Below are 14,490 nucleotides of genomic sequence, written 5' to 3' on the forward strand. Positions count from 1 at the left end.
CTGATCCGCCTCTGAGAACCGACCCGCGCCTCAGTGCGCCGATCTCTACACCAGAAGTGCGTCGTCAGGTGGCGCCCGTATGCAGTGCGGTAAACTTCAGGGACTTACAGAGGGAGTGACTTACTTTTGCCCCCGATAATACTTCACTAAAAGGTGTGTAAATGGGTGTGGTGGCGCCGAAACATCGGCGGCAAAACAAAAAAAGACGCCAAGGTTCGTGGCCGGCGGCGTGCCACCAAATGACCCCTGTTTATTCCGGTGACGATGTTTATGTACACATGAAAGTGGGTGGTGCTCGCGATGCATGATAAGAACAGCGCATTCATTTATTTATTTATTTGGAATACTGCCAGTCTCTAGTCGAGACCATTGCAGGTGGGCATTGCATGTATCAGATTTAACAAAGTGAATCTAATTACTCAAAGCAGCTTTTTGAAATTCAAAACAACAAGGAACGAGGAACAAGGAGCAAGTCATGCAGTGCAGAAAACAAGAACGAAGTTAACAAATTTATACAAGCACTTTCACGAAAGTCATGATAAGACTAACGCCCTCTATACACAACATCTCCCCCCCCCCCCCCCCAAGAACAACAAATAGAAAAACGCATGCTAAAACTCCAAAAATGCTTGAGGCAGGAGAAAGGAAATCAGAACACTAACTAGCGTATTCCGGTTATACCGTGTCGGCACTGTACGTTTTCGCTGCGGTCTTCGCGGCACTTCTTCAGCCGCATTTTCCGTCCGCAGAGTGGTTGCTTGCTGTTGACAGTGCTCTGTGTGTTGCCCGCCAGGCACTCCACAATCTGCACCAGCAATCGGCCTAACTTCTTGATGCTTTGTATACGCCTCTGCTGCATCCTGTACCGGCTCATGACGATCACCAGCGGTTGTTGCAGTGTCTGCTGCTACCGTAGTATTGCGACCTGCAGAAGTCCTGAAGAAGGGCAAACAGTCTCGAAATCAACCTCTGCACCACGATGCCCCTTCACCTTTTCAGCCAACAGCCGCGCATCTTGTTGGCCCCATCAGGCAACTACTGTCAACTTCGACGCATTCCACTTCTTTCCGTCTTTCAGTAAAAATGAATTCATTCCTATACACTTCTTCACCTCCAGTGGCAAGGAAAACTTCTGCTCGCTTTTCGTGCCAATATCTTCCCGTATTTTCACAAAGTCTCCTCTGTTGATGGTGGAATCTCTGGCACCCCGTTTTTCATCCGTGTAACTTTTCACTCGTTGTCGGTTTCTGACACGCGGTCGCAAGTCTGCCATGTGCACCACTGGTTCATCGAAGAATCCGTCCCCTGGAAGGCCAACAACATCTAACTTAGTTCGAGGTCTCCTTCCGTGTAGCAAGAATGCTGGAGACACCCCTGTTGTGGCATGTGGTGTAGCCCTTTAGACACTCAAGTACTCCAGGATGGCTTTCCTCAATGCCCTGCGCTCCAGTGCTGCAGTCTGCATGGCATGCACTCCTACAGAACGCGATTGAACCGTTCGACCTGGCCATTGCACTGAGGGTCATACAAAGACGTCACTCAATGTTCAATGCCCCTTGCCTGTAAAAGTTCCTGAAAATATGTAGACATGAATTGACGGTCATTGTCTGTGACCACACTGCCTGGGTACCCTTCCCGTGCAAAAGGCTGTAGCAAGAATTTGACTCCTGATTGTGCAGTTATAGACTTCAAAATTTCACCAGCGCTGCGACTAGGAACAAGAACAGAGAAGGAAGACAAGGACAAGCGCTGCTAACAACTGAAAGTTTATTTGAAAAAACACAGATTATATGCACACAACTGACAACCCAAAGCGCCTGCACTTCCCGCAAAAATCACGCAAAAGAAAGTTAAGAATCTAGATACAAAATTTCACTCTCATGTAAGTTTACAGATGGTGTGCTAACGCACGTGTCGCTGTTCTTGTGAATGCGATAGGCTTCACACAACTCCCTAGTCAGCTGATCTGGATGTCTGAATTTAATCTTAGCCCTGTTAAGCAGTGGAAAGCATTTTTTTATTAGACACACCGGGTTTGTTCAGATGACGATCTCTGTAATGAAGGGACAGATTTGATAAAGGAGCACCATTCAAACATCCATTCAAAATTCAGACATCCAGATCAGCTGACTAGGGACTGGTGTGAAGCCTATCACATTCACAAGAACAGCGTCACGTGCGTTAGCACACCATCTGTAAACATACATGAGAGTGAAATTTTGTATCTAGATTCTTAACTTTCTTTTGCGTGCTTTTTGCGGGAAGCGCAGGCGCTTTGGGTTGTCAGTTGTGTGCATATAATCTGTGTTTTTTCAAATAAACTTTCAGTTGTTAGTAGCGCTTGCCCTTGTCTTCCTTCTCTGTTCTTGTTCTTAGTCGCAGCGCTGGTGAAATTTTGAAGATGTACCAACTAGCTCAAACCACCATCTTGCAGCAGTTATAGACGCAACAAAAAAAAAACTTCAGGCCACTTGCTGTGATAATCCACGACTGTTACTGCAAACCTGCAGTCGGGCGGTGCTCGTTCCATTGGCCCCACAATATCTACTCCCAACTTAAGCCATGGCTCCTCTGGCCATTTCACTGGCTGCAGGGGGCCGGTCACAGCTTTTTCAGACTTGTCTGCTGCTTTGCAAACTGAACAGCTCCTGATGCTATTTTCCACGTCATCATCCATTCTGGGCCACCAATATAACTTTCTCAGTCGTTGTTTCGTCCTGACAATGCCCGGATGAGATTCGTGAGCGATTGCAACAAATTTAGATATCAGGTCTGCTGGAGGCACTATTCGCTCTGCACGAAACAACAACCCCTCCACAACAGAAAGAAAGTTCATCTCGTACGCGTGTGAACAGCAACAGTTTTTCTGCGAGCTGCTTTTTTTCTGGCCACCCAGATAAGACATACTGCATCACCTCTTGCAGCACTGGGTCATTCTCTGTTGCTTCCTGGAGTTGAATTTTTATAATAACACTTGACACTGTAGCAATTACTTCTTCCAAAGGCTCATCTTACACTGATGGCATGGGCAACCGGGACACTGCATCAGCCACCACATTGATTTCTCCCTTTCTGTATTGTACAGTGAAATTATACCGCATGAGCCTTACACACCACCTTTCTATTCGAAGGGGGCGTCGACCTGTGTCATTGCTGGATAGTAAAGTCACCAGTGCCTGATGGTCAGTCCTTAGAATGAACTTTCGGCCCCACAAATACACATGCTAATACTCGCAAGCACATAGTCATGCTAATGCTTCCTTTTCTCGTATAGAATATCTGCGTTCTTGTGGTGTCAAGGCCCTGGATGCAAATGCCACGGTGCGTGACTCACCATCAACAACTTGTTGCAGCACAGCCCCTAACCCATAGGCTGAGGCATCAGCAGTCACTTGTACAGCTAGCGTTTTGTCGAACATGGCCACAGCCCCGCACGATGCCAGCAGTGCCTTGGCCTTGCAGAAACGGTCCTCTGCGCTCTGGTCCCAGCAGAACTCTTGGCCCTTGCGAAGAAGCCGCCGCAGTGGCTCCACTTCCTTTGCATAATGTGGAATAAAACGAGCATAATACCCCAGAAGTCCCAAAAAAGAACGCAGACCAACCATGTCCGTCGGTGGCTGCGCGCAAAGAACTGCGTCCATTTTTGACTTGAGGGGCCTCTGCCCTTTAGCACTGACATGGTGGACAGTTCCTGCGCTTCAAACACACATTTCTTGTTTTGTTGCAGGCCGGCTTTAGCAATCCGTCACAAAACCTCACGTAAGTGGCCGATGTGTTCCCCCTTCGTCCTGCCGAAGACAATGATATCGTCAATATAGAACAGAACGACGTTGCAACCCTTCAGTATCTCCTGCATCATCCGCTGAAATGCAGCAGGGGCTGAGGCGAGGCCGAAACATACTCTGCGGAAACGGAACAGTCCTTCATGCGTCACGAACGTTGTTATTTCTCGACTGCCTTCTACCAGCTCCACTTGGTAGTATGCGGATGCCAGGTCCAATTTTGAAAACCATGCGGCTCCATTAAGCTCGTTCAAGAGATCTTCAGTGTTAGGCAGTGGGGATCCATCCGCCACAACTGCTTTATTTGCTTCGCGCAAATCGACGCACAGGCGGATGCTTCCATCTTTTTTTTTCACTACAACTATCGGCGACACCCATTCCGATGCGTTCACACGCTCAATTATGCCTTCCTGTTCAAACCTTAATTCATTAGAGACTTGCTCTCGTAGCCTCAAGGGTAGGCGACGAACCTTCGCTGCCACGGGCTTCACATCGGCTCGCAGCTTCACTTCATGTACTACGTCTTTCGCCACGCCCAATTTGTCAGCAAAAAGGAAAGCAAACTCACATAATTCTGAGGGCAACGACTCGGTGATCGCCGTCGTCTGCAAGCAAGCCAAGGATGCTCCATCAATGCGTAACCGTATCTGTTGCACTGCATCCAAGCCCAATAACGCAATGCCCTGTGGAACCACGTGGAAACGAACGTTGGCCGACACACTCCCGTGCACAGTCTTTGCCACAAAACTACCGAAGACCGGAATCCTTTGGCCAGAGAAGTCGCGCAGCGTCGCCACGGCAGGATCCAAGTCAAACCGACAAGCGAACTTTTCTTGGTATAAACGGTGAGGTAACATGGACGCAGCTGAGCTTGTGTCTACCAGCAGCGGAACTGATTCGTCCTCGATGCACACATCGAGCACCAAAGTTCCCCGTTCCGCCTGCGGCACCGTCAGCACGACCAACACCTCTATGCAGTCTTCATCTCGAACAGTCCGCGCTTCTGCTTCTCCGCGGCCTTCACACACTACTTGAAAATGCCCAACCCTGTGGCACCTTGCACAACGCTTCCAACGAGCCTTACATTCCCGCGAGTTGGCTTGGCGTCCATCTGAGCCGCGCCGGTAGCACTTGCGCCCCGGACCTGACGAGGAAATGCCCCTGAGCAGCGGACCTCTTGCCTCCATCACTCGCTGAACTCGGTAAGCATCGTAATCGTCCTCAAACAGTCGGGCGCCGTCTACTGCTTCTTCGTACGTCCGCAGGATGTCGACTGTCTCATTCAACGTAAGCGTCGATCCTTTAAATAACAGCTTCTGTCGCAGTTCCACACTTCAAACGCCATCGACAACCTTGTCACGCAAAGCTGCCTCAAGAAAGCCGCCGAAATCACAGGTATTTGCCAGTTGTGGGAGGGCTGTGATGTAGTCGCGTATCGGTTCATCCGGAAGCTGCCGTCGCAGCGTGAATCGGCGACGCTCAACAAGAACATTCACAGTGCTTGCGAAATGGCGTTCCAGCAAAGCGGGCGCTTCATTGTAAACGTTAACAGGGGTACCTGTTTGTCCAGTCTTTTGGTCGAGCGAATCCGTTGCAGCGCCCGCGGTCTTCGGTCCTGGATCAAGCGTGCGGTAAACCCGACGACCTTCAACGCCTAGACATTGCAGTAGGATGGCCCTCTTCTTAATCTCGGACTTCTCGTCGAATCCTGTTGCTTATAGAAAAATTTCGAAGTCCTCCTTCCACTGGTGCCACGGTACAGGCGGTTGCCCAGGTACTTCCAGAAAAAGGGCCACTGGCGGTAGCGTAAACGAATCCATCGCCTGACACGCCTCCCGCGTGACGAGCCGCGATCCTGTAGTCAAAACTGCCAAGCGTCAAGCCACCGGACCGTCGACTGCGCCAGTATGTGGTGGCGCCGAAACATCGGCGCCAAAACAAACAAGGACGCCAAGGTTCGTGGCCGGCGGCGTGCCACCAAATGACCCCTGTTTATTCCGGTGACGATGTTAATTAGACATGAAAGTGGGTGGTGCTCGCGATGTATGATAAGAACAGCGCATGCATGATAAGACTAACGCCCTCTATACACAACAATAGGCATAACTTGTATTGTGTTTTAGGTTTTGAGTCGCAAGTATGTGCTCAAGCGATATCTTTCGTTATAATGTTTGTACGCTGACTTTGTTTCGGCACTGCAGTTTCACTGGCGCTAGTACATGTCGCTGGAATTCGTTTCTAGACCGCATTCGAAGTTCATGCGGATGACACACGTCAATTGATGTTGTCCGCCAGTTCACAGGCACAAGTAGCTGTCGTACTTGAAGAGGTTCACAGAGCAACGTCATACAGCGCTGTCAGTGCGCCATAATGCACCACTGTCTACCGCCGCCTGGCATCCGTTCAATCACTGGTTGCGAACCGGTCACAGCATTGGTGACAGCTGGCAGTGAGAACGCGATCCCCGCATTTTGTTTTTCTCCACCCTGGCTAGGTGGCGCTGGAATGCACTTCATCCGTTTCGCTATTATTTCGGGTGTTTCTGCAGTGCTTCCTGCATGTATTGTCTACATGTATTGCACGCTTAGTCCGCATTATTAGCAAAAGTAGAGCATTCTTAATTTTGTCAGCTTCTTGAGCGCACGAGAATAGTACAGACGATCGATGTGCGCAAAAAATTACACAATCTATGTACACGAGAGAAAAGCAAGGACAGGCGCAACGGCCTATGTGTTTTGCGCCTGTCCGTGTGTTGCTCTCATCAACGTTGATTGTCTAATGTTTTGCGCACATCGATTGCCTGTAGTATTACCATGCGCCAACTAGGTCCAACAGCAGTGTCCTTGAGTGCAGTTTGGCTACGGAGCGGGTGGGTACAGTTCGATTCCAAACTGAATGCCTTATTTTGTGTTCTCTGATGCATAAGAACGAGTTGCACTGATCGTTAAGTCGTAATCTTCTTCTTTTATACTGACATATCTTAGAGGGCGATTCATCGACGTCGTATGTCGCGGATAGCACTGCGTGGATCATCAATATACTTAGTTTTTTAGAAGTCACACCTGGCGATCATATGCGCAGGTGGCGCCGTTCTGCGACAACACCACTCATAAGGACAACGCAGGGCCGCCAGGCAAACACAACTCGACCTGCGGCGGGAAATCTACGTGGGTAGTTATCACACAAAGCGAGGATTTCAAAGGGTACGTTGGATGTAGCTCAAAATGATTTTCAAATCACGAGCCAAAGGTTCGGTATTCGCTGCATGGGATATGGCATATTACAGGCAATGGTCTGGAGTTTACTCTCACGATGCCGAAACCTTTCAATGTAGGAATGCATTTAATGGCAACATTTTAACCTCTTTGCCAGTAGATGTTCTGCCCGTCCGTCCACGCCATGCGAAAACTCGTGAAAGTGAAACAAGCGAAAAGGTTTAGGCTATCTCTCGAGTCTCTCGAGGACTCGAACCCACGCCTTTGGAGTGCCACTGTAAGAACTGGTGGCGAGGTTAATAAACTGCGCTACTAGTAGATTTCCCTGTCATGTAGTTCGTAGAAGCTTATGCAAAAGGAACGTGATCATGTAATAGTTGCAGTTAGTGCGCCATAAACAGCAGGGTTAGTTCGGTACGCAGTGAAGCACAAGGAGGAAAGCAAAAAGATTTATAAAATACCGCGAACAAGAGTTGCATTTTATATGATTATGAATCCGCAATACCCTCAATGAATGGCATGGCTGCTACAAGTCACGTAACGAAGAGTTCATAAAGGTTTCTTTAGTGATACCATGAAGTTTGATTTAATTTATTGGGGTGTAACGTCCCAAGCAACTCAGGCTATGAGGAAAGCCGTAGTGAAGGGCACCGAAAATTCGACACCTGTGGTTCTTTAACGTGTACTCACATTGCATAGTACACTGGCCTCTAGAAATTTACCTCCATCGAAAATAGACCGCCGCGGCCGGGATCGCACCCGCGTCTTTAGGGTCAGCAGCCGAGCGCCATAACCACTGAGCCACCGATATCTTGAAATCAACAACGCATTCTTACACACACACATAGCAGGACGAAGAGTGAGACGATCATAGGGCTATGCCCTCGAAGTATACCCTCGAAGGCAAATCTCTCAGAGCGTCATTTGCCCGGATCCCTTCACGTCCAGCAAGGTGGGGCGAAGACAGTGCAGAACTAGAAGTCACACCGTCCATGACGGCATGATCAAGCTTTTCCGCATTGCCCAGCGTTCAGATTAGAAGCCTCCATATCTTCGTGGATTTAATCGGTAATTTATTACCATTTTAAATGTTGGCAAAAAAAATAAAATCAGGCATTCGGAACTTACCAGCTTCACACTTGCCAATATATGTGTCTCATTGACTGCTATGAAAGCCGATCCCCTTGCGTTTGAGATATATTTGCCGAATATAAATCGTTTCTACCGATGCTATGGCTGCTTAAAGTTTTGATCGTTCTGCCATCCGATTTATGGGTTCGTGATATATAATAATGGTTGACAGAATCGTTTTACTTCGTTTAGATACCTAGAAAAGCCGGAGTGGGGCTTTACAAAAGAAACCGACACAGGAGGAAGCCACAGTCACGTAAACACACCATTGTGCAATGTCATAGCGAAGAACACACTGCGAAGCAATATTCCCCTGAAATGTTTGTAAGAAAATTGTTAACTGTAAATATTCTTGTGCCTAATATCCAACACATTTCATTTACCACAATTAGTAGCCAATACGAGCGGCAACGAGAGCGCGGTGAAGGGTAAGAAGGGCTGGGGAGGCAAAACGAACCAAGCTGAAACAGAACTTTTCCATTGGCTTTGCTGTGGCCTACTGTGGAGTGAGTTCCAAAATAAGGCAAGCCTAGCAGGGGGCGGTAGAAAGTTAGATGGGCGGATGAGATGAAGAAGTTTGCGGGGTACGGTGGCCGTAGCTGGTGCAGGGCAGGGTTAATTTGAGAGACATGGAAGATGCCTTTGCTTTGCAATAGGCAGAGTCATGCTGATGATCATGATGATGGCTGTATTTTGCATGTGTCTTCAGTCTTTGGAGCTTTGCGTGCGACGTTACGTCATCCACAAAGCTCATGACTTTACCAGACTGGCTTTGCCGCAGTTCTTCCTCTAAGATACCATCTTGTTGCTTTTTGAATTAACATTGTGTGCGCTATTAACACTTTCCATCACAGGTGCCAAAAACGTATGTTCTGAGGAAACCCCATGCTTCTAGCTGACATGCATGTGGCAGTAGGGGCTTGTATACGCCGTCAATAGATGCCGCCACGGGCACCATCATCATCATCACCTTGACTGCGTCCACTGTGGGAACGAGATCTCTTCCATATCTCTCGAATTAACCCTTTCCTGTTCCAGCGGCAGCCACCCTGTCACTGCGAACTTCTTAATTTCATCCGCCCACCTAACTCTCTGCCTACCCCTGCTATGCTTGCCTTCTCTTGGAAACCAGTCCGTTACTCTGAGGAACCATCAGTTATAGGGGCGCCACAGGACAACATTTTCAGTGTCGAGATCATGGACCCCGGGGGCTGCCACGGCGGCCAAGGCGGTTACTGGCCCTCGTTTTTCTAACTTGCTCAAATCACCATACGTAACACATTGTTGAGAAGACTAAGTGCCGTTTTTCTGAAGTTAGCGAATATGCCCATACAGTTTATTTCTTCTAGGACTGCTTCTTGCCAACAATTCCAGCGCGGTCGGCTTGCATACACGTTTGTTGCACCCAAGAATCTGAGTCTGACCTTACAGAGAAATGCGTGAAAAAGTACGATTTTTCGTAGCGCTTGTGTCAGTGTAAGAGACGCATTTAATTTCTTTGCCTCCAGTGAACCTTCATAGACATTGTCCAGATGCGACTTCCGTACATATATTGATATCAAAAAGCGTTTCATAGATATGCTCATACGCCTGACAAAAAAACAAAGCCGTGCGCCGATTCCAAAAAGTCGAGTGAGGATAAAATCATTGACTAGCGACGCAACTTCGAGAGTACGATACCACATAGTAACCTCACGACGGCGTTCAGAAGACCAGAATATAACGCATAATGATGCCCTCAGTTGGTTTCCAGACTAAGCTTGTAATTCGAATTCGGTATCGACAGAACTGATGTTCACATGCCTGTAAAAGGTGCGTACAACAGTATGCTATCTGACAAGCTTGCTACTTGGGTCACTACACTTCTATGCCATGTTGTCGTAAAGCATGGATTAGCCTGCAATTATCAAAACCGTCATTACCATTTCCAATAACAGGTTAAGGCTGGCAGCCCCAGAACATAGTCTCCTTGCAAAGCTTTCCAAAATTTTTCAGCCACCTTCTCAGCATGTCGCAGGGGTTCCGGCCTCTTAGAATTTAGTCTTCTTACCAGTGCATTCTGATAGACCTCGCCATCAGAATGTGCGGTTCTGTTCCAGGAAACTATGAAGAATATTGACATGTTTCAGTAAAGAGCAAGTATTGACTTATTTGCATCCACCCTAGTGCAGCCGAACAGCTAGAAAAGAAAACTGCACAGCTTTCGAAGAATCTTTATAGATGAAGAAAAATTCGACCTGGTCAGGGAATCGAACCCAGTGCAACCGCTTGTCCAGGGCAGTCGTTCTAGCATCGAAGCTAGCGAGAGCGGCTAGCAGACGGTAATATAAGATCGAATTGGTCGAGTGGAAACGTTATTAGCGCACTGTTCACAGGGATACCCCAAGCTAGAGAACATTTGTAATAAGGGGATAATATTGCTCTTTAGCATCAATCCCTGTGCAGCCATAGCTATAGGTGGTGGTCTCGGGCACGGTCCCTGAACAAGGAGGAATTTCTCTGCAACTACAAACTTTCAAAGCTGCAACGGTTTCCCCTGTCGCCGTATCTCTTTGCTTGTGTAGTTGCTAAGGAACAACTACTCTCTTATTAGTGCGAAAGCTCTCATTATTGCTCACTTGTCGGAATGCTCGGCGTTCCGCCTTCTAGAAACTGACAGCACTCCTTACTTCATCAGCAGAGAAATGATAATGAAGTTACTTAAATCAAACTTCCTCAGAAGCGGGTTTAGATGCTAGGCCGGCGCGAAGAGTTCCGCTTCACAGGCCGCTTCATTAGAGCACTAAGCCTTTACCGCAGGAGAAAACCCCGAACGCTAAATTGTTAGTTTCTCACGCTGGGTTTGAGTATCGTCATCTTCATCAACTACCATTCGGGCGGCACGAACAGATCAGCTTTGCTTCCCACTTAATTTGAGCGCTACACTGTCGCCGCAACACAACACCCCTTGCGCTAAACTGCCAGTCTGTCGCTCCGAATTTAGGTATCGTCGTCTTCATCAACTTCCATTCGGGCGGCGCGAACAGACTAGTTTCGCTCGCCGCTTCTTCAGAGTAGTACGCCATAGCTGCGGGCGAACACTCCGCGTGCATGCTTTCGCTTTCACACCACGCCGTTAGCCTTAAGTGACATCCGGCATTTTGCGCTGTGGAGTAGTAATGCGGGATAGCACTAATTTCTTTAAGGCGGCAGAAGACCTGATGAAGAAAAGCGGAAGCGTAAATACTTCGAACCACCTAGATAGAATAGAATTGGCCGTGTTGTGAGCTCACAAATAAGCTTAATTTAGTCGGCATGAGAAAGTGTTATACGAAGAGAAGGGAGCGTTCTCTAAAAAAAAGGTCCCCTATAGGCTGTAAAGAGGAAGAAAGTCATAAGCAGAAATCAGTTGTACGCGCTAAGAACCAGAGAGATCAGTGTCATCAGCAGTGTCCTTTTATAAATTGGTTGAGGTAGCGGAGAAATTGCACATAGATCTCTGAAGTAGCCGATACATTGGGCACTATAATGACCGAAGCATCGGTTCCGAAGGAAGGCAGAGCCATCGAGCCGTTCACAGGGAAAATGATAGACCAAAACTGAAATCAGGAAGGGCGTCACGCAAGCAGCCACAACATGAACTATCTCTGATAGTGTTCGCCACGTGTTCATATAATGCATTCGGAGACATGGATTGAGAAGAGTAGGGGATAAACATTAACATAAAATCCGTTTGATATATAGATTTGAGGATAACATTGCATTGCTCTATAACTGAGTTGTCGAATTGGAAAGCAATATGAGAACCTATAGTCACGCAAAGCGGTACGGTGGATCTAAATTTGGGCATGCAAAGAAGTACGGCAATATTCATCAGGCTCAAAAGGAAACAGCGGAAAGCTTATCGGTGTGACACGCTCGAAGTGCTAAGGTATACCACCTACTACGGAATCGTAGTGATCGCAAATCCACACCATGACTCTAAAGTCTGCAAGAAAATATAAATTAGGCGGCGCGCATTAGGCAAACACTCTACAATCATGCATGACAATTTACCAGTATCCATGAGGAGAAAAGTATAAAACAGCTGTATCTCACCAGTGCTCACCTACGGGGCAGAAACGTGGAGGCTAACGAATTGAGTTTAACTAAAGGACATCGCAGCGAGCTATGGAAAAGAAAATGATAGATGTAATGTTAAGAGGGCACAAGAGATCAGACTAGGTGATGGTACAAGCTGGAATTAATCACATCCTAGTCGAAAATTGGGCTTGAACAGGGCATGTAACGTGGAGGCAAGGTAATCGATAATCGATAATTATAACGAACAGTATACCAAGAGACGGCATGCGTAGCAGGATGCGGGTGCAAGTCAGATGTTAGATGAGACCAGGAAGTTTGAAGCGATATAGTGGTCGCAGCTTGCACAGGAGAGGGTTCTTTGGGGAGATATGAGAAACCTTTTTCCTACAATGGGTGTAGTGAGCCCGATGAAAACCAATCCACTCTAGCCTCGGGGATTTCACTAAGCATCTTACTAAAAGTTTCAGGGCGAGAAAGGGCGAAAGAAAAGTGTTACTTATTCGATACTTCTCCTCATTGTGGCGCCGCCCAATCCACTTCAGGAGCAGTCTTGCTCACAATGGCGCTAGCTTACAAAAAGTTTTCCATCCCCAATTATTATCGTTGTTGTTCAAATCATACCAAAATACATTTGCAGGCTCAGCAACAAACTTAAGAACCCTCTCTGTTTTGGTATTCAGTCTTCATGTTCCGCGATATTTTTCTCTTTATTTAAGTATTGATTATTCTTATAGGGCGATATTTTTCTCTTTCAGGCTGAAGACCTCGCTCTTAACGAAGTCACTGACTACCACCTTCACAGTGACGCAGCGCCCCACAGCCACCAGCATGGTTTTCATCTTCGATATTGGCGACATGACAAAGGTTTATAGCGTTCATACGCAGTGATTTCTAATTTTTTTTTTACCAGCTGCCTTTCGGAGTAATAAACTGCAAAACTGTTGTATCTATAGCGTATGCGTGCTGCGCGTTTATATCGGCATTTACATCCAGGGCCTTGAGCAATGTCAACCATTTCTTCTTCGGGTGTCGTTTACCTAATTAAGCCAAAGTACTTCTTTCTCTAGCATGGTCGAATCCGGCTGTGGGGAAATTATCGAGAAATTTATTATCATTAAAGTGAGGTCATAATGTTTTAAGATGTGCGCGTGTGGAGGGGCGGGTGCGACTTGTACAGTAACTCCACATAAATCTTAGCCCTTCACAGGAGGAGAGTGACAACTTCAAGAATTCCGCCTTGGAGACACGATTTTTTGCCATTAATGAATGCATAATTAATAAATATTAACAGGGTTTTGATTTTAGACCACCAGCTACACAAATTACGGTAAATAGTTTGATTTGGTTTTTTGGGGTTTACGCCCGAAAGCGACGCCGTTTATGCGGGACGCCGTAGTGGATGGCTCTGGATAATTTTTCTACCTTCGATCCTTAACGCGCACTGACATCGCACAGTACACGGGCCTCTAGTATTGCGCCTCCATACAGATGCTACCGTCGCGACCGTGATCGAACCTGCTTCCTTAGGGTCAGCAGCCGAGCGCCATAACCACTGAGCCACCACTGCGGCTCGCTTGCAGTCATTAGTGAGCCAATCAGATTAACAACCTTTCTTCCAAACCAAACCTTTCTTAAGGTATTGACTGGTATGCTTATAACATCGGATTTGTGGGTCAAGGTAACCTTTTATATAATTAAGGCGGACGTGAATGTGCGACTGAGTAGCCCGGAGCAATATCCTTTTAATACAGGCTTAGAGACAAAAAATATACTCAACAGTGCAAAGAAAGACATTCGTGAGAGTGAATCAAACGAATAGCAATGTAATATTCAAGTACTCAGAAGGAAGGTGCAGCTTACGAAAGGTAGTATATCATTGTAACATGTAAAGGAATTACGTCTGTCAATGGAAGCAGTGCCTGCTGATAAATGACTTGATAAAGAAATTTTCAGCAGAATAAAAATGGGTTGAAGCGCATTTGTAAGGCACTCTCACCTCGTGTACTTTATACGAACTGCAAAGAGAAAGTTAGCGGTATATAGTGCTGCCACCAGACATATTACAATTGTTTATTTATAAAGCTTCTCCAAAAAGCTTGGAATTAGATGACAGAGACCATTAGTATAGATGAGAGAGAGGAACTAGATGAGAGAGAGGAATTCGATGAGTGAGAGGAGTTCCTGTACTCTGCACAAGTGACTGCGCGTCAGAGCCTTTAGAGAACTCCATCTATTAAGCGCTCGACCTACAAGACTTTAACTTGCCGGCTTAGAAGTGCTTATACGTGTACCCGCTCCTA

The 14,490-nt window shown here is 47.0% G+C and overlaps 1 protein-coding gene across 1 annotated transcript in view; it reads left to right on the plus strand.

Moving 5' to 3' along the window:
- The window catches only part of LOC149325443 (calcium-activated chloride channel regulator 1-like), a 33,804-nt gene extending 20,726 nt beyond the window's left edge, over positions 1 to 13,078 (plus strand). Inside the window, exons 5-6 of the mRNA XM_089563427.1 lie at positions 6,864 to 6,985; positions 12,946 to 13,078. Coding sequence (XP_089419553.1) covers positions 6,864 to 6,985; positions 12,946 to 13,078 — 255 coding nt within the window. The remainder of the gene's footprint in view (positions 1 to 6,863; positions 6,986 to 12,945) is intronic.
- Positions 13,079 to 14,490: the final 1,412 nt, after the last annotated feature.

The sequence above is a fragment of the Amblyomma mixtum genome, chromosome 10 (genome assembly GCF_055824585.1).
Source record: "Amblyomma mixtum isolate Tamu chromosome 10, ASM5582458v1, whole genome shotgun sequence".
NCBI classification, from domain to species: domain Eukaryota; kingdom Metazoa; phylum Arthropoda; class Arachnida; order Ixodida; family Ixodidae; genus Amblyomma; species Amblyomma mixtum.